At 36.1% G+C, this 21,543-nt stretch overlaps 1 protein-coding gene across 1 annotated transcript; it reads right to left on the minus strand.

Annotated features, from left to right (window-relative positions):
- Nucleotides 1-3,673: 3,673 nt before the first annotated feature.
- Nucleotides 3,674-19,594, minus strand: LOC141342314 (uncharacterized). Its single transcript, XM_073846780.1, has 2 exons — nucleotides 18,913-19,594; nucleotides 3,674-5,670 (listed from the first exon to the last, which is right to left on the minus strand). The coding sequence occupies exons 1-2, from the start codon at nucleotides 19,592-19,594 to the stop codon at nucleotides 4,979-4,981; spliced, it is 1,374 nt and encodes a 457-aa protein (XP_073702881.1). The 3' UTR covers nucleotides 3,674-4,978.
- Between the last annotated feature and the right edge of the window lie 1,949 nt (nucleotides 19,595-21,543).

The raw sequence follows: 21,543 nt of genomic DNA on the forward strand, positions 1-21,543 counted from the left end.
ACAACATAATTTTGACTTAGTAAGTCATAATTTCGACATCTTGTAATTATGACTTTCGCCTAATAACTTTTGAAGACATTAGACCACTATCCTCGTATCCTGTCACCAATGTGTTTAAGTCATAATTTCGACTTTTTATCTCATAATTATGACCAGAGTTGTGGACTCGACTCGGACTCACAAATTTGATGACTTGTGACTTGACTTGACATAATCAAAGATGACTTGCGACTCGACTTAGACTTTGACAGCAATGACTCGAGACTTGACTTGGAGTTGAACCCTGTGACTCGGCAAGTCTTCTAAAGAAAAACTTCGGAGAGTTCTGATCAATATCGGCTGAAGCGTATCACACTGGTACGATTAGCGCAGCATTTGGCACTGAGCCAGAGAGGGACTTGCTAAGTGAGCGCTTGTAATGTTTTTTATCCACATAATGTTAAGGATATTTAATGTTTTTTAGGGGCCATTCACATGTCGAGCCTAAAAACGCGTGCAAAACGCTAGGCGCGCCGCTTTGTCTTTCTTTCCAAACCTTGCAGCTTGCGCTCATGTGGCGGGACTGGCGTCAGGATAGGTATGATGAAATGTTAGAACACCGGCTCTCACTACAGGAGTTTTAAAATCCTAACCGAATATGAAATCTGGTTGCAGCGCACACATACGAAGAATCTTTGCAGATTATTTTACCTGAAATCCTAAACATGCATACACTACAATATTTGAAATTAGTGGTACATCCCACTATTATTAGGATAATCATGCCGGAGGGACCGCTGGTCGCAATTTGTTACTTAAAAAAACAAAAACAAAAACAAAAAAACTTGAATTTAACAAACAAAAAGTGTTCCAAAAATATCTCTAAATTAACTTCATAAACTAAAGAAACGAAAATAAATGGAACCACTTTGCTATTAAAAACAGCAGTAATGGGGAAGAGAAAGAGAAAAAAAGACAGGTTCCAGTCGGACTCGGGCCAGTAGATGAGACGTCCGACATTTTTGCAACGAATGTTTGTTTAATAGTCTATTTAACATGGTTATTTAGGCTACTTTCTTATTTAAATATATTATTTCTTTGATTTATTTTTTGCATTTTTTGGCTTCTTGTTCACTGACTGAAGTGCTAAAATAAACACGCACGTTTGTTAATAATGTTTGAGCCTCATTTATTTTGTGTTTCAAAATTATTTACATATGTATTTTATTTATATATATAGGCCTATATACACACACGTTATAATTTATATTCATAAAACACCGCGTTTGGGAGGGGAAAATCGCGGCAAAATCGGGCTAAAACTCCTGTAGTGTGAGCCGGGCTTTAGCAACCATGACCCGCTCTCCATGAAGAGGCGGAAGTTTTAGTGAAGGATAAATAGATTTCCAAAATTAAAAATCGCTTGCAGTAGCTCTACTATTAAATTTATTTTAAAATGGTTATTCCTGTACAGCTATGATAAGCTGTTTCTCCAACTTGGCAGTGCTTTCAATGTTATTAAGGAAAATGATAATAAAGCTGTTTGGTTGGTTCTTGTCACAAGACCTGTGGTGAGATGTTTTTATCTCTATGCGGCGCGGACGCGCCTGGAAAAAAACGAGCGCATCGCATACAGTATATCTATGGTCGCGAACGCGTCGCTTCCATAAAGAGCGCGCTTACCGCGCGTCTACATTTGAAATTTGAACTTGAGCGCGCAAAAGACGCGACATATGAACGGCCCCTTTGACATTTAAATTACACAATCACTATAAACCACTTATAATAATAATTATAAAAAGAAACAACAGTAGCCTAATAATTGGCTAAACCTTTCAAATATTTATATATATTTATATTATACTTATATATTTTATTTGACTCAATTTATTTATTAAAGTCACTGAATATTTAACAAATGAAACTTAAAATAAATTATTAATTCAATTAGGCCTATATTTGATCACAAACAATGATAAATTCCTCAATAAAACATCACAAATTATTATAGTCTATATTTTATAATTATACCTACTATAGACTATTATTGACTTTAAATTTACTGTAGTAATTATTACAGAGACACTAATTTGGGCAAACAACACTAGTGACTTGTTTAGGACTTGAAGCTTTAAGTTGAGGACTTGCAACTCGACTTGGACTTGCTCGTCTTGACTCGGGACTTGACTTGAGACTTGAATGCAAAGACTCGAGACTAACTTGTGACTTGCAAAACAATGACTTGGTCCCACCTCTGACTTCAGTCACAGTTTAGATTTTTTATCACGTAGTTTCGACTTTATAAGTCATAATTTGGACTTTTTTTCTCATAATTACGACTAAGTCAGTTGGCAAGATACAGTTATCTTGATAATATTGATTTACCAATAAGAAATTGTAATTGTATTCCCTTCATTTTGCAGCAGCAAAAGAAGAAAAGTTAACATTAGAGCTTATCAATACTACAGTCTTTAGTAATTAAAAAAACAAAAAAGTAAAAAAAAAAGCTTGTTTACCAGGCTCAGGTATCCATTCATACTTACAAGAGAAGCACAGAAGAATCAATTACAAAGCTGATTGACATTATAACCTGCATCTGTGTTTTCTAAATATATCACTGAATAATAACTAGTTTTAAAAATAACAATGAAGAAAAAAATTAAAATCCATTTGAGTCTCTCTTAAAAAGTGTTACAGCATCTTCTTCAGCTTCCTGAACAAGAACAGTTTGTGAACGTCTTGCATTTTCCTTCATGAAAGAGTAAGCAAACTACAAGTGACAAATACAGTAGTCAACATTTGAAGTGGATCAAAACCTTTCATCAAAGTTGATCTACAACCAAAACCAACTTTTTGGATCCACTTCAAATGTTGACCACTGTATGCAATTGAACATAATATGAGACTCATAAGGAAACACCATTGATATCATTTATATCATGAAGCAAAATGACATACAAGAAAAAAAAAAAAAAACAACATTTTGATATTGTTCGTTAGGAAAGAAATCCATCTTTGTGTTGATCCGAATCTTCCAGTTGAATCGGCTGGTTTTGAAGATGTAAAAACTGTGAAAACTAGTTAATGTTTCTTTGCCATGCAACTTGTAATGACTGCTTAGAACAGATTTATCCAGATTACATTTGTATAGCTTTATTCATTATTGTTTCACGTTGGTTAAGGGAACAGCATCAGATCTGAAAGTGCCGGATCTGAAGATGATCTACATAAGGCTCATTCACACAAAGCCAGAGCTTTTCCCATCCAATCGTTTTTCCATAAACACGGCATTGTCTCAAGAAATATCTGTGTACACAAGATGTTAAACTTTCAAATCTATCAATTCTAGGACCCGGTTTCAACAAAAAGTGGTTTTAGATTCCCAAAACAACAGGTTCTCACTCCCAAGTCGTCACATATAAACGCTTGGTCAGGACCCCCTTGGAGTTGCATTTTAAACCCACCCCTACCCTAAACCTAGACACTTCTGAACAATATAAAACAAATATAAGTACAGTCACAGGTATTTATTGCAAAAACTGGCCATGAACAAGCAGCATAAAAGCATTACAAACAAGTCGTGTTGCATTCCAAATCTTCTGAAGCCATACGATATCTTTATGCGAAGAAGAGAGTAAAACAATGTTTTAATCGCTGAAAATTAGTCCTTAGAATTGAGGAATATATATATATATTTATGAATTCCGAGGCATTGGGAATCTAGAGTAGATTCCAACGTTTTGAATCGATCCCATCAAGGGGAATCAACTCCTTATTCAGAGCCGTTTTCAGTTCAACAAAACAGTTGCGTCCCAGAAGGCTGCTAGTGATCAAACGTCGCTGAACATCGACTGACAAAAATAAAACTGAATGTAAACGAGTCATTACATAGTTTAAGGATGCAGTCTTCTGTTTGAGAAGCACCCATTAATTTGCCTCTTGCTCGCTAATAGTTATTATAAGTCTGATTCGTTTCCACGAAAAGATTCGTTCGGATAGACGAACCCACCAAAACCATAATAAATAACCAGTTCAAAAAAAGATTCAGAAGTTATTTTACGGGGGAACTGGCTCATGTTGTCCACAATTTTGAGCGCTGCATGACAGAATAGATCATGATGTGACTGAGGATCTTGATCTTATTTACATCTTAAATAAATGCTATAATATTTCTATCAGCCAATGATAACTGGCCCAGAGCGCTTCTGATTGACAGCTATGCCACAAGCTCTTATATCAGTGTTGTTGTTGTTGAAGTTCTGTTTATTTTGTTTCATTGTATAGTTTGCTAATTTTGTGCACAGCATACTGTTAAAGTAAACATCATTCAGCTGAACTGTGCACGTGCATTTTAGACACTTCATGTTTTGTTTTTATTTATGAAATAAATGCATGTCCACTGCAAAAATGGCAAAAAGAGCCAATGGCATTTCAGAACAGCATGACGCAATCGGTCACAAGACACACAAGAGCCACACATCCAAGGCTGACTTAAGGCAGCTTCTGTCTGGCGGCATTTTTTTAATTCAAGCAGCAAACAGAACGAGCTTTAAGGCGGAAGAAGACGGCGATCCTGTTCCTTTCACAAATCAGTCATTTTGCCTCGGAAGACTTGGAATGTTCATATTTTTTTAAAATAAATTGTGACTGTAGTTGTATCTGCCTGTTATATCTGTGTTTTATTGCCAAATGCTTATGTTTAGGGGCAGGGGTTATGGCTCGTAAATGTGTAAATAATGTAATATAAATAAAACTGTTGTGACTGTTTGCATCAAAAAAATCACACCCCAATACATAATCAATAATGGCAGTATTATTACCCAATATATCATTTAATCATGATGATAAAATTCCCAGTGCCTTTCGCATCAGCTTATTGACGGCAAGGGTTTGTTATTTAAAGCAGTGCCTCAAAATGTGACGGCAAAGGGGTCCTGACCAAACGTAAATATACGATGAGTTGGGAGTGAGAACCTGTTGCCCAAAACACTGAATATGTCTAGATAGGACACTGATAAGATACAAAATTTTCCCCATATATGTGAAATGATTTTTTATGTCTGTGTAGAGCAGAGAAATCAGTGAAACGTCTCTCACATCCTTCACAGTGATACGGTTTCTCTCCAGTGTGGATCCTTTCATGTGTTTTCAGATATGATGACTGATTGAAACTCTTGTTACAGTGTGAACACTTATAAGGTTTCTCTCCAGTGTGGATCATCTGGTGTATTTTCAGGTGCCCTGACCTAATGAATCCCTTGTCACAGTGTGAACACTTATAAGGTTTTTCTCCAGTGTGGATCATCTGGTGTATTTTCAGGTGCCCTGACCTAATGAATCCCTTGTCACAGTGTGAACACTTATATGGTTTTACTCCAGTGTGGATCATCTCATGTGTTTTCAGATGTGCTGAAGAACTGAATCTCTTGTCACAGTGTGAACACTTATACGGTTTTACTCCAGTGTGGATCATCTCATGTGTTTTCAGATATGCTAACCGACTCAATCTCTTGTCGCAGTGTGAACACTTATATGTTTTTTCTGCAGCAGTGTGGACGTTCATGTGTCTCTTAAGGTACGATGATTGTGAGAAACTCTTCCCACACTGATCACAAGTGAACGGCTTCCCTCCAGTATGAAGTTTCATGTGACGCTCAAGACTTCTTTTGAGTGTGACACTCTTTCCACACTGAGTGCAGGTGAAAGATTTCTTGGCGCTTCCTTTCTTTATTTTTTTCTCTTTGGTTTGAGAGCAACTCAAAGGTTTTTCTCCAGTTTCGACATAATTATTCTCATCAACTTCACTTGACTCTTCATTCTTCTCTTTTTCTTTAATCAACTCTGAAATAAAAGGAAAATGGTTCATTTTTAGTAACTTGTAAAAAGCTGAGAAGTGTGAACATAAAAGTGATACAATTCTCACAACTTCTTTAGATGTGACACCAGAAGCAGATTTGGTAGCGCTAGGGATAATAAAGACAGTTTAATCATCAAATCACTACTGTTTTGCAATAAGTTACTAATAATATATCGTGTTTATATTTTGGTAATACAACAGTGGTTCTCAACCTTTTTTGTGCCAGAGCCCCCTACCCATTATTCAGGTCCCTCACCAAATAAAACGTAGTCTAATAGTCCTCACTGAATATTAAAGTTGATTATTATTATTTTGTGTTTTTACAATAAGGACTGTTATTACATTTACAGTAATTCAAATGTATAGGCGTTATTATAATTTTTTTTTTTTTATAAATTACTTTAATTAAAGGATACATTGAATTAATCAAAAAGGACAGTTAAGTACTTTTAACTGGATTCATTTACATTCATTTACAGTTTTTAAGTGTGTTTTTTTTTATTATTATTGCTACAGCTTTATTGTTGTTGCGATGCTGATATAGGCTACACGTTATACATATCCACAGCGACATATTTACAGACGAGATTTTAGTTTGTTCTTCCATTTCTGAACGTTATTTTGCCGTTGGATATACATAAGCTATATTTGTGAGTTTTGAACAAACCCTTTAGAAATGTGGCATTCAAACCAACAGCAGCCAATCAGCAAACAAAAAGCTTTTCCCGCACAACTGGGCTATTTTGAAAATGCAGAAGCGGGAAAAACTGCAAACGTTTTTGGGCTACTTTTATAATGTACAGGGGCCGTCTAAAGTTTGTCTATAGACAAATCAAAATGAAAATAGATATTTTTTTTCTAAAGTGCATTATACATGGAATAAACAGCAGAAATATATTACTATAATTTACTTCTCAAAGTAGTATTACTGTTATTTTTAAGGAATATCATTCAAGATGGTTTTTTTTCACCATCCATGTTTTTATATTAAACACAAGGTTTTGTCGTGCAGCGTCTTATGTGAGAAAAAAAAAGTTTGTTATTGTTATATAGGCTATTGTCCTATATTTCAAGAATGTTAAACATTTATGAATCCATTAAATAAATAAAAAAGTGACACATTTCTATAAAAAAAAGGAAAACAGATTTTAGGGAAAAATACAAATTAAAAGGCTCTAAATTAAAATGTAACTTAAAAGACTTTAATGTTTGGTACAGGCTATACATTTAATTTAATTTTAATTTAATTCAGTTCAGTTAATCATTCAGTTATACATTCATTCTCATGGTCTAACAATCACGTGGAAAACATCTTCCATATTAATGATAAATTAATATTTTGATAAATACTGGTATAGTATGACATTAAAAAAAACAAAAAACAAAAACATCATCGTAATATTTCTGGCCATATGGCTAAGCCCTAATTTTAAATTTATCATGAAAAGTAAAATGAGGAAAAGAAAAAAAAAGACAAATACACATAAATGCACGATTTTGGCAAAAATCATAATCACGATTATTTTAGTCAATATTGTGATCACGATTAAATTAGTGATTAATTTAAAGATAGCAATAGGGATGCACCGATCCGAATCAGCCATCACTTGCGCGTTTTGTAAGTAAAGCCGGTTCTGTAATCAGCGGTAAATGCCATCAGGTGCGTGATTTCACGTTGAGCCGTATGTACTACACACAGCCGTTGTTTACCGACGAGCTGCGCAAATCAATGTTTATTATCAGTGTGAATGTGCGCAGCTCGTCAGTAAACAACGGCTGTGTGTAGTATATACGCCTCAACGTGAAATCACGCACCTGATGGCATTTTCCGCTGATTACAGAACCGGCTTTACTGACAAAACGCGCAAGTGATCGGCCGATTCGGATCGGTGCATCCCTAGATAGCAATACAGCAGAATAAGAGATACAAATAAAAAACTGCATGTGCTCTTTTATATATAGACGAGCTGTCAGTCAGTGCAGTTTCATTCTTACTCCACAAGATGAGGCAAGAGACTGTCTTTGAGTCTTTAAACTGTTCATTCAACTACACACACACACACACACACACACACACACACACACACACACACACACACACACACACACACACATTAAGCCACCCCCAATTTATTAATAAGGTGTGTAATGAACTTGGTCCTCCTACTTTTAGACTTTTTAAGGCATTTTTTTTTCTGACCTGGGGGAAACAGGCTTCCATACTGTAGAGCTTTACACTGGCATAACAAATATAATTTAAAATTTATTTCAATTGTATATTTTTATTCTTTGCTTTCCTTTTTTTTTTTTTTTTTACTGTTTAATTATTTTCAACATCTATTTGTTTTTGGGTCCGGTAACGGTTAAATTATTTTCAACAACTGTCTGTTTTTTTTCTGCTGCGGTACTGGGAATTGTACAATTTCACTGGTCTATAACATGTAGATGATTGTATAGAACATATATAATTGGTAAATATTACTACCTTTAAATAAATCACTCATATAACGTTTTGGACATATGGCCCACTCATAATCCTGCTAAATAATAATGACCAAAATAATGGTGATTATGATTTTTGCCATAATCGAGCAGCCCTCAAAAGAACTCTAGTCTACCAAATCCAGTTTTCAAAAGTAAACAAATGTTCTGTATGTGTTTTATGACCCTATTTTAGTGACCTAAATTTTTGGTTTTTCACCAACCATGCATAAACGTTATTTTCTCAAAAAGAAGTTCAAAGCTTAATTGTGTACCACAAACAGTCATTAAGAAGACTAAAGACCAACCTCCGTCTTCCTCGTGTTTTATCCAGGTTTCTGGTTCCTCGTCCTTTATTCTGTTGGTTTCTAGTTCCTCTTGTTTTATTATCCAGGTTTCTGGTTCCTCGTGTTTTATCCAGGTTTCTGGTTCCTCGTCCTTTATTCTGTTGGTTTCTGGTTCGTCTTTTATTCCCGAGGTTTCTGGTTCCTCTTTTATTCCCGAGGTTTCTGGTTCCTCTTGTTTTATTCCCCAGGTTTCTGGTTCCTCTTGTTTTATTCTCCAGGTTTCTGGTTCACTCATGTCCTCCTCTTTAACAAACACCATCTTCACAACAGCAGATCTCAGTTCAGCTTATATACCTTCAGATATGTCCGTTTGCTTCAAAACTTAGTCAGTGAGGCTTACGGAGCTGATTCAAAACTGTATTTTTCTGTTAACAGAAACTAAATTTCTAACGGTTTGTATTAAAACAGCATCACGACAAAACAACAGAGAGCACGGTGAAACTAATATTCTTCCTCTGAGATTTAAGGTGTTTAGTAAACAAACGCATGTGTTTAGCGCCACCCGCTGGACTGGAGTATGAAGTGTGGAAAGGAGGGAAATAATACGGGAAATATTTACTTTTGCATTTTCATTCATTTCACTCTTTTTTTCCATTAAGCCACCCCCAAACTTATTAATAGGTGTGTACTGAACTTGGTCCTCCAAACTGTACAAACAACATAATTTTGACTTAGTAAGTCATAATTTCGACATCTTGTAATTATGAGTTTCGCCTAATAATTTCGACTTTTGAAGACATTAGACCACTATCCTATCACCAATGTGTTTAAGTCATAATTTCGACTTTTTATCTCATAATTATGACCAGAGTTGTGGACTCGACTCGGACTCGAGTCACAAATTTGATGACTTGTGACTTGACTTGACATAATCAAAGATGACTTGCGACTCGACTTAGACTTTGACAGCAATGACTCGAGACTTGGCTTGGACTTGAACCCTGTGACTCGGCAAGTCTTCTAAAGAAAAACTTCGGAGAGTTCTGATCAATATCGGCTGAAGCGAATGTATGATTAGCGCAGCATTTGGCACTGAGCCAGAGAGGGACTCGCTAAGTGAGCGCTTGTAATGTTTTTATCCACATAATGTTAAGGATATTTAATGTTTTTTAGGGGCCACTCACATGTCGAGCCTAAAAACACGTGCAAAACGCTAGGCGCGCCGCTTTCTTTCTTTCCAAACCTTGCAGCTTGCGCTCCTGTGGCGTGACTGGCGTCAGGATAGGTATGATGAAATGTTAGAACACCAGCTCTCACTACAGGAGTTTTAAAATCCTAACCGAATATGAAATCTGGTTGCAGCGCACACATACGAAGAATCTTAGCAGATTATCTTACCTGAAATCCTAAACATGCATACACTACAATATTTGAAATTCGTGGTGCATCCCACTATTATACAGCACTATACACTCTTTATTAATTTTTCCGTTATTTATTTAAAGCACATACTTAATTCCATTCAAATGTCTTTGCTATTTTTGCACATTGTCTGTCTTGTATACTTGTATATTGTTCTTTTTATAATATGTATCGTCTTGTCACTGTCATTCGCACTGTGGAGCTCTGTCACAAAAACAAATTCCTAGTATGTGCAAACATACCTGGCAAAAAAGCTCATTCTGATTCTGATTATTAGGATAATCATGCCGGAGGGACCGCTGATCGCAATTTGTTACTTGTTGTAAAAAAAAAAACAAAAAAAAAAAAAAAAACTTGAATTTAACAAACAAAAAGTGTTCCAAAAATATCTCTAAATTAACTTCATAAACTAAAGAAACGAAAATAAATGGAACCACTTTGCTATTAAAAACAGCAGTAATGGGGAAGAGAAAGAGAAAAAAAGACAGGTTCCAGTCGGACTCGGGCCAGTAGATGAGACGTCCGACATTTTTGCAACGAATGCTTGTTTAATAGCCTATTTAACATTGTTATTTAGGCTAATTTATTATTTAAATATATTATTTCTTTGATTTATTTTTGCATTTTTTGGCTTCTTGTTCACTGACTGAAGTGCTAAAATAAACACGCACGTTTGTTAATAATGTTTGAGCCTCATTTATTTTGTGTCATGTATTTTATCTATATATAGGCCTAACACACACGTTATAATTTATATTCATAAAACACCGCGTTTGGGAGGGGAAAATCGCGGCAAAATCGGGCTAAAACTCCTGTGAGCCGGGCTTTAGCAACCATGACCCGCTCTCCATGAAGAGGCGGAAGTTTTAGTGAAGGATGAATAGATTTCCAAAATTAAAAATCGCTTGCAGTAGCTCTATTAAATTTATTTTAAAATGGTTATTCCTGTACAGCTATACGCCTTATTCAGCCCGCTGCCATTTTGAATCGAAAACGAGGCTGTGAGGGATAGCAGTCCAGCAGCGCCCACTGTGGCGCGTTGTTGCGTACCGGGATGTAGATCGTATATCCGTAAAATAATAGGTCATTTCACATTTTTCCACAGGACAAAGAGCTCCAGAAGACGTGGATTGATCGACAGGACAAATAACCTAACTTTCAGGTAACAATATTGCATTTTTTTTTTTGAGAAAATGACTGTGGAAAGACTGCTAATTTCTAATGGGAGCATGTTTATCTTCCTTTAAACGCTTACATAGAGTTTTTCAAATGATGTTATATAGATTAAAATGCTTAATGGTTTGTGTTAAGAGCCTGCAGCTAGGTCATAAGCGTCTTCCCGACCTTTATTATGAAATTACGATAAACATGACATTTTCCTTGTCTAAAGCAAGACAGAAACAAAAAAATAATGTTCTGAATATCATTTAGCGATTTTAAAAGGGGTTGACATCAAACACTACATGGCAAACTAATAAATAATTGTTATCTTTTGATCTCTTTGCATAAAAATAAACTTTCAACCCACTGTTTTTTGTATGACTTAACATGTTGTCTGAAAGAGGCTTACGATCTAACTGCAGGCTCTTAACACAAACTATTAAAGATGTTGATCTTTAAAACATCATTTAAAAAGAATATCTTTTTCATTTACAATCGCAAGGTTTTCTTTTCGTGAGGTCTTTGAGTCCAGGTAAACACAGACGGAGCTGAACCCTCCTTAAGCGTCCTAATTCCAGTCAGTGTTTTTGAAAAACAATCCTGAGTAAAATGTTGAGCACTCGTGTGTTCTTTGTAATCTATTTAGTTTAGTTGTTGTAGTAATACATCACATGTTAGCTCTGCGTAAACGTTTAAAGGAAGATAAACATGCTCGCATTATAAATTAGCAATTAGCCAACCGGCTAGTTTCCACAGTCATTTTCTTAAATAAATGCAATATTGTTACCTGAAAGTTAGGTTATATGTCCTGTCGATCAGTCCACGTTTTCTGGAGCGCTTTGTCCTGTGGAAAAATGTGAAATGATCTATTATTTTACGGCTATACGATCTACATCCCGGTGTTGTGTAATATTCAGTTCCCGTGAAAAACTGTTCCAATGGGCGGTGTTATCGTGAATATTCAAAGAAAGCTCGGTGGTGGGCGTGGCTTTGTGGGCTACGAACAATCTAATGGAATGGAGTGCGTTCTCTGTTCTTCACTTCTGGTTTGATAAATTATTTTGTTAAGTTTATAAAGCCGAGTGTTCATAAGTCCCGTTTAGATTCACCGCTGTTTATGTTATTCACATAAAAGGCTAAAATGTTTTGTATGTGCTTTCATCAGAACGCTTTATCATGGCCATATGACAATGTTTTTTGCGGTGTGCCTAACGTGAATAACAAACACCAAGCACAGCATGAATCGAAGACATTTCTGTTGTTCCTCATTGTTTTTGTTGTTGTTGTTTTGTCGTTTATTTAAAAGCTGTGTCAGTAGTTGCTGTGTATTTCGCTTTTCATAACTGACTGATAGCAATTAAACTCAAATGTCGTTAGATGCATGTTCAAATAAAGATTATTTAATGTACTCAGGTGTTGTTTTGTGTTGCCTTTTTCCTTTTTTTTTTTTTGGTCAAGTGCCTTGCAACAATTCAAACTTTGCAAATAAGAGATGTTGTTTATGGAGCATTTAAGAGAAGAGAACGAAAACAAAGTTATTTTAAATTTACTTCCCATAAAAGCATGTGCCTCTAGTACTTAAACACATGAAAAGTTAACTTTTACAATTTTACTCATGCATAAATACTTGCAGCAATGCATTACACAGAATGCCTAGACATTACAAGAAATTACATTCTATTCAAATGTAATTACATAGCACTTTGCTATCCTGTGTTGTTTTAAAGCAGCTTTACATGAAGAAAAAAAGAGCAAAACTATGAGAAAAAATAAATAAATACATGGAGTACACCCAGAACCAGAACTTATGCATCTGTCAGTCACAGGTTTCCTCGGGATGGGTGTCACATCTCCACGGTCTCTGTGAGAGGTTGGCATACAACTGGAGCTGGGGATTATATGGGCATCCTGAGGTAAGGTGGAAAGGCAGAGAGAAGCATGTTCTTTACGGCAACATTCAAAGAACATTCAAAGAGCAATTGCTGATTGACAAACCCAAGAGTCCTGTGTATCTTGTGTGGATGAGACAGACAGACAGACGCACACACACACACACCACATTCTTGTAGCCGACACAGGGCCATTTCTTTGCGAAACATCTCAACACGGGCAGCTGTGGTTTCAAACTCCAAATTGCAGCCTATTAGAATTGCTTCTGCAAACTACCAGAAGAACTCATTAAACCCTCAATACTTTTAAAAATTTAAATCAGTAAGTGTGCATTTAGAAAAGCACCTAGTTTACATACAAAAATACCACATGAAGTGCCATCCTGTTGGAGGCTGTGTGGTAAAGTGCCACATTCCCACTCCCCATCCATTCCTTTTGTGGCCATAAAGTTGCTTTACAGAAGCTTTTGAAATGTTAATAAAAACAGACAAACAATTGATAAATGGGGACATGAATGGCATATGTTTGTTCTGACCTTATAACCTTTTTACCCCAAGCTTCTTTTTGAGTGGTTTCACCAAGGGATTTCAGGTATAAAATTCTCCATTCTTTCGGATATATCACCTGCAAAATAAATAGTTAAATCTTGATTTAATCTTGCTTTAAATTTAAAATCACTTTAGTTTATAGAAGGGTGAGATTTGAAAGAAACAGACCATGTGTGTCCAGTAGTTCTTATTAATCGAACCAATCACCATATCATATTCTTCTGGATCCAGCCACAATGAAGATTCATGGAATACTGTAACACCTAAAAAATGCCATTTTACTAGTTCTAATATAGCAATAAATATCCATTTGAATAAAGGAATTTTGTTTTTACCCTTTTCATTGAACTGACACTGCCATTACAGAGGTTCCAGAGGATGGATAAGGAATAAGTTGCGTAACACAGTATTATATATATCTATATTTTAGTTTGGGCAGTTGTTTTTCATTGCTATAACCACCTTTCACATTTTTATATTTTCCAACTTGCTTTAAACATACTTGTGTACATGTTTGTAAATTTTTGTAAACATACAAAAACATGGAGACATGTGCTAGCAGTGTCATCTATATTTCTTTTATTTATTTTGTAATGTCTTGTATTTGTGCATCCAGAGAGAACATGCATTGTGATAATACCTACTATGTGTAATGCACCGCTGCAAGTATTTATGATGAATAACATTGCAAAAGTTGACTTTTCGTGTTTAAGTACTAGAGGCACAGCCTTTTACGGGCAATACATTTCTCTTCTCTTAAATGCTCCATAAACATAGTCTCTCATCTGCAAATTATTATTATTTTTTTAATTGTTGCAAGGCTCTTGACAAAAAAAAAAAAAAAAAAAAAAAAAGGCAACACAAAACACCAGAGTGCATTAAACAATCTTTATTTGAACATGCATCTAACGACATTTAAGTTTAATTGCTATCAGTCAGTTATGAAAAGCAAAATACACTGCAACTACTGACACAGCTTTTAAATAAACGACAAAAAAAAAAAAAAAAAAATGAGGAACAACAGAAATGTCTTCGATTCATGCTGTGCTTGCTGTTTTTATTCACGTTAGCCACACCGCAAAAAAGAAAAAAAAACATTATATGGCCATGATAAAGCTTTCTGATGAAAGCACATACAAAACAAAAAGCATTTTTGCCTTTTATGTGAATAACATAAAACAGCTGTAAATCTAAACGGGACTTATGAACACTCGGCTTTATAACCTCAACAAAATAATTTATCAAACCAGAAGTGAAGAACAGTAACGCACTCCATTCCATTCGATTGTTCGTAGCCCACGAAGCCACGCCCACCGCCGAACTCCTTTGAATATTCACGATAACACCGCCCATTGGAACAGTTTTTCACGGGAACTGAATATTACACAACACCGGTACGCAACAATGCGCCACAGTGGGCGCTGCTGGACTGCTATCTCTCACAGCCTCGTTTTCGATTCAAAATGGCAGCGGGTTGAATAAGGCGTATGATAAGCTGTTTCTCCAACTTGGCAGTGCTTTCAATGTTATTAAGGAAAAGGATAAAGCTGTTTGGTTGGTTCTTGTCACAAGACCTGTGGTGAGATGTTTTTATCTCTATGCGGCGCGGACGCGCCTGGAAAAAAACGAGCGCATCGCGTACAGTATATCTATGGTCGCGAACGTGTCGCTTCCATAAAGAGCGCGCTTACCGCGCGTCTACATTTGAAATTTGAACTTTAGCGCGCAAAAGACGTGACATGAACGGCCCCTTTGACACTATAAACCACTTATAATAATAATTATAAGAAGAAACAACAGTAGCCTAATAATTGGCTAAACCTTTCATACATTTATATATATTTGTATTATACTTATATATTTTATTTGACTCAATTGATTTATTAAAGTCACTGAATATTTAACAAATGAAACAGTGGACTTAAAATAAATTATTAATTCAATTAGGCCTATATTTGATCACAAACAATGATAAATTCCTCAATAAAACGTCACTAATTATTATAGTCTATATTTTATAATTATACCTACTATAGACTATTATTGACTTTAAATTTACTGTAGTAATTATTACAGAGACACTAATTTGGGCAAACAACACTAGTGACTTGTTTAGGACTTGAAGCTTTAAGTTGAGGACTTGCAACTCGACTTGTACTTGCTCGTCTTGACTTGGGACTTGACTTGGGACTTGTTTGGCTTGACTCGGGACTTGACTTGAGACTTGAATGCAAAGACTCGAGACTAACTTGTGACTTGCAAAACAATGACTTGGTCCCACCTCTGATTATGACTTCAGTCACAGTTTTGATTTTTTATCACGTAGTTTTGACTTTATAAGTCGTAATTTGGACTTTTTTTTCTCATAATTACGACTTTAAGTCAGTTGGCAAGATACAGTTAGCTTGATAATATTGATTTACCAATAAGAAATTGTAATTGTATTCCCTTCATTTTGCAGCAGCAAAAGAAGAAAGGTTAACATTAGAGCTTATCAATACTACAGTCTTCAGTAATTAAAAAAACAAAAAAGTAAAAAAAAAAGCTTGTTTAATACCAGGTTCAGGTATCCATTCATACTTACAAGAGAAGCACAGAAGAATCAATTACAAAGCTGATTGACATTATAACCTGCATCTGTGTTTTTCTAAATATAATCACTGAATAATAACTAGTTTTAAAAATAACAATGAAGAAAAAAATTAAAATGCATTTGAGTCTCTCTTAAAAAGTGTTACAGCATCTTCTTCAGCTTCCTGAACAAGAACAGTTTGTGAACATCTTGTATTTTCCTTCATGAAAGAGTAAGCAAACTACAAGTGACAAATACAGTAGTCTTTGTGTTGATCTGAATCTTCCAATTGAATCGGGTGGTTTTGAAGATGTAAAAACTGTGAAAACTAGTTAATGTTTCTTTGCCATGCAACTTGTAATGACTGCTTAGAACAGATTTATCCAGATTACATTTGTATAGCTTTATTAATTATTGTCTCACATTTGTTAAGGGAACAGCATCAGCTCTGAAAGTGCTGGATCTGAAGAGGATCTACATAAGGCTCATTCACACAAAGCCAGAGCTTTTCCCATCCAATCTTTTTTCCATAAACACGGCATTGTCTCAAGAAATATCTGTGTACACAAGATGTTAAACTTTAAAATCTATCAATTCTAGGACCCGGTTTCAACAAAAAGTGGTTTTAGATTCCCAAAACAACAGGTTCTCACTCCCAAGTCGACACATATAAACGCTTGGTCAGGACCCCCTTGGAGTTGCATTTTAAACCCACCCCTACCCTAAACCTAGACACTTCTGAACAATATAAAACAAATATAAGTACAGTCACAGGTATTTATTGTAAAAACTGGCCATGAACAACCAGCATAAAAGCATTACAAACAAGTCGTGTTGCATTCCAAATCTTCTGAAGCCATACAATATCTTTATGCGAAGAAGAAAGTAAAACAATGTTTTAATCGCTGAAAATTAGTCCTTAGAATTGAGGAATATATATATATATATATATATATATATATATATATATATATTTTTTTTTTTTTTATGAATTCCGAGGCATTGGGAATCTAGAGTAGATTCCAACATTTTGAATCGACCCCATCAAGGGGAATCAACTCCTTATTCAGAGCCGTTTTCAGTTCAACAAAACGGTTGCGTCCCAGAAGGCTGCTAGTGATCAAACGTCGCTGAACATCGACTGACAAAAATAAACTGAATGTAAACGAGTCATTACATAGTTTAAGGATGCAGTCTTCTGTTTGAGAAGCACCCATTAATTTGCCTCTTGCTCGCTAATAGTTATTATAAGTCTGATTCGTTTCCACGAAAAGATTTGTTCGGATAGACGAACCCACCAAAACCATAATAAATACCAGTTCAAAAAAGATTCAGAAGTTATATTACGGGGGAACTGGCTCATGTTGTCCACAATTTTGAGCGCTGCATGACAGAATAGATCATGATGTGACTGAGGATCTTGATCTTATTTACATCTTAAATAAATGCTATAATATTTCGGTAACACTTTACAATAAGGTTCATTAGTTAACATTAGTTAACCACATTAGTTAACATGAACTAATAATGAACTGCACTTATACAGCATTTATTAATCTGTGTTAATGTTAATTTCAACATTTACTAATACATTATTAAAATTTTGTTAACATTAGTTAATGTAGTGTGAACTAACATGAACAAACAATGAACAACTGTATTTCCGTTATCTAATGTTAATAAAGATTAGTAAATACAGTAACAAATGTATTTCTCATGGTTAGTTCACGTTAGTTAATACATTAGTTAATGTTTAATTAATGAACCTTATTGTAAAGTGTTACCAATATTTCTATCAGCCAATGATAACTGGCCCAGAGCGCTTCTGATTGACAGCTACGCCACAAGCTCTTATATCAGTGTTGTTGTTGAAGTTCTGTTTATTTTGTTTCATTGTATAGTTTGCTAATTTTGTGCACAGCATACTGTTAAAGTAAACATCATTCAGCTGAACTGTGCACGTGCATTTTAGACACTTCATGTTTTGTTTTTATTTATGAAATAAATGCATGTCCACTGCAAAAATGGCAAAAAGAGCCAATGGCATTTCAGAACAGCATGACGCAATCGGTCACAAGACACACAAGAGCCACACATCCAAGGCTGACTTAAGGCTTCTTCTGTCTGGCGGCATTTTTTGAATTCAAGCAGCAAACAGAACGAGCTTTAAGGCGGAAGAAGACGGCGAGCCTGTTCCTTTCACAAATCAGTCATTTTGCCTCGGAAGACTTGGAATATTCATATTTTTTAATAAATTGTGACTGTAGTTGTATCTGCCTGTTATATCTGTGTTTTATTGCCAAATGCTTATGTTTAGGGGCAGGGGTTATGGCTCGTAAATGTGTAAATAATGTAATATTAAATAAAACTGTTGTGACTGTTTGCATCGAAAAAATCACACCCCAATACATAAGCAATAATGGCAGTATTATTACCCAATATATCATTTAATCATGATGATAAAATTCCCAGTGCCTTTCGCATCAGCTTATTGACGCCAAGGGTTTGTTATTTAAAGCAGTGCCTCAAAATGTGACGGCAAAGGGGTCCTGACCAAACGTAAATATACGATGAGTTGGGAGTGAGAACCTGTTGCCCAAAACACTTGATATGTCTAGATAGGACACTGATAAGATACAAAATTTTCCCCATATATGTGAAATGATTTTTTATGTCTGTGTAGAGCAGAGAAATCAGTGAAACGTCTTTCACATCCTTCACAGTGATACGGTTTCTCTCCAGTGTGGATCCGCTCATGTGTTTTCAGATATGATGACTGATTGAATCTCTTGTCACAGTGTGAACACTTATAAGGTTTCTCTCCAGTGTGGATCATCTGGTGTATTTTCAGGTGCCCTGACTTAATGAATCTCTTGTCACAGTGTGAACACTTAAAGGGCTTCTCTCCAGTGTGGATCATCTCATGTGTTTTCAGATGTGCTGAAGAACTGAATCTCTTGTCACAGTGTGAACACTCATACGGTTTTACTCCAGTGTGGATCTTCTCATGTGTTTTCAGATGTGCTGAACAACTGAATCTCTTGTCGCAGTGTGAACACTTATACGGCTTTTCTTCAGCAGTGTGGACGTTCATGTGTCTCTTAAGGTATGATGATTGTGAGAAACTCTTCCCACACCGATCACAAGTGAACGGTTTCTCTCCAGTATGAAGTCTCATGTGAAGCTCAAGACTTCTTTTGCGTGTGACACTCTTTCCACACTGAGTGCAGGTGAAAGATTTCTTGGCGCTTCCCTTCTTTATTTTTTTCTTTTTGGTTTGAGAGCAACTCAAAGGTTTTTCTCCAGTTTCGACATAATTATTCTCCTCAACTTCACTTGATTCTTCATTCTTCTCTTTTTCTTTAATCAACTCTGAAATAAAAGGAAAATGGTTCATTTTTAGTAACTTGTAAAAAAGCTGGGAAATGTGAACATAAAAGTGAAACAATTCTCACAATTTCTTTAGATGTGACACCAGAAGCAGATTTGGTAGCGCTAGGGATAATAAAGATAGTTTAATCATCAAATTACTACTGCTTTGCAATAAGTGCTGTGATAAATAGCACTTGGGTTTGTAACAAGCTTTCTTATTGGTTATCATGTATGCATGTGTACGTATAGGAAACAGTTCAGTAAAGGATATCGAAACCAGCATTGAAGTCTAGCGTGGTTCATGACATGATGTCAGAAGTGGGATTTTAGCTCAGTGGACACTGACAGACCGTTACTTTATTGCCATTAAAGTGAAGAGCTGCACAGTCGAGAATATCCTCAAATTTTCGCCGCCAAAATCTTTCCCGTTTGAAAGGCCGAGCGAATGGCCAGAATGGAAACAGAGATTCATGAGTTACAGAACAGCCACCAAATTATCACTGGAGGATGGCGATGTGCAGGTCAGTGCTCATTTATTCCATGGGGAAGGATGCAGAGAATATATTCAAATTATTTACGTTTGATAACGACGATGACAGAGATAACTATGAAGTGATTCAGAAGTTTGACGAGCAGTTCATTCCCCAAAGAAACGTGATATACGAACGTGCGCGCTTTCATCAGTGGTGTCAGCGGGATGGAGAGACAGTAGAGGCATTCGTAAGAGGACTTTGAGCTTTCAGAACATTGTGATTTTGGCGAGTTAAAAGATGAATACATCCGAGACAGGATTGTGATCGGATTGAGAGACAAATCTCTGTCAGAAAAGCTGCAGCTTCAAGGAACACTGACGCTTACTAGAGCAATTGAAATGGCACGTAGCCACGAGCTCATTAAAAACCAAAATGCAGAGCAAAGTGAAAGTAAATTAGAGGAGGTTAGAAACCCCCAACAAAATCGTGGCAGAGGAAAGAAAATTAGCACTGACCGACAGAGAAAAGGACAAGGCTATAGAAATGAATGGAGTGACAGGAAGAAATGCACAAGAAGCAACAAAACACATAATCAGAAAGAATACTGTCCTGCCAAAAAAGCTGAATGTCGAAAGTGCAAAAGGATTGGCAATTTCGCTGTAGTCTGCCACACTAGGACAGTGCAGCAAGTAACATCTTATGAAGATGCGGGGTCAGCAATGTTCTTGGGCTCTGTTCAAAGTAAGGACACACCCATTCCACCATGGACAGTTGAAATCCTTATGGAAGGCCAAATAATCAATTTCAAAATTGACTCTGGTGCGGATGCTGCTGTAATATCTGAGAAAAGTTATGAAAGCTTGAAAGATAAGATACCACTGAGCAAAACAAATGTCATACTGAACAGTCCTGGTGGCAAGCTGGAGTGTATGGGCCAGATGAGAACAAAAGTAAGCGTAAAGAAAAATACGCACTGGATGAATGCATTTGTGGTAAGAGGAGCCCACGTCAGAAATCTGCTGGGACGCAGTGCTGCGATTCAAATGGGGCTAATAAAAAGAATAGACGAAATAAGAGAGAATGTGTTCGGCTCTTTGGGACTGATGGCATGCCAACCAGTTAAAATAATGCTTAAAAGTACAGCAGAGCCATACAGCGATCATGTAGCTCGTAGAGTACCTATCCCAATGCTTACAAAAGTAAAACAAGAACTGGACAGAGTGGAGCGGCTGGGCGTGATTGAAGAGGTTTCCGAGGCCACTCCATGGTGTGCCCCAACGGTGCCAGTCACCAAAAAGAATGGAGACATTAGAATATGTGTCGACCTGAAACGACTGAACGAAGCGGTCATTCGTGAAAAGTATGTTCTGCCAACCTTGGACGATATCATTTCTAAACTGGCAGGAGCGACGGTCTTTTCTAGTCTTGATGCTGCCAGTGGTTTCTGGCAGATACCTCTAGACGACACCAGCAAGAGGTTGACTACTTTTATAACCCCCTT

The sequence above is a fragment of the Garra rufa genome, chromosome 1 (genome assembly GCF_049309525.1).
Source record: "Garra rufa chromosome 1, GarRuf1.0, whole genome shotgun sequence".
Classification (NCBI taxonomy): Eukaryota; Metazoa; Chordata; class Actinopteri; order Cypriniformes; family Cyprinidae; genus Garra; species Garra rufa.

Excerpts from the sequence above, each read along its gene's own strand:
- LOC141342314 (XM_073846780.1), bottom strand. The coding sequence starts at position 19,594 with ATGAACCATTTTCCTTTTATTTCAGAGTTGATTAAAGAAAAAGAGAAG. Across the intron at positions 5,671-18,912 it reads GAAACCGTATCACTGTGAAG|AGTGTGGAAAGAGTGTCACA; the intron begins GATGTGAAAGAC and ends TCACCTGCACTC.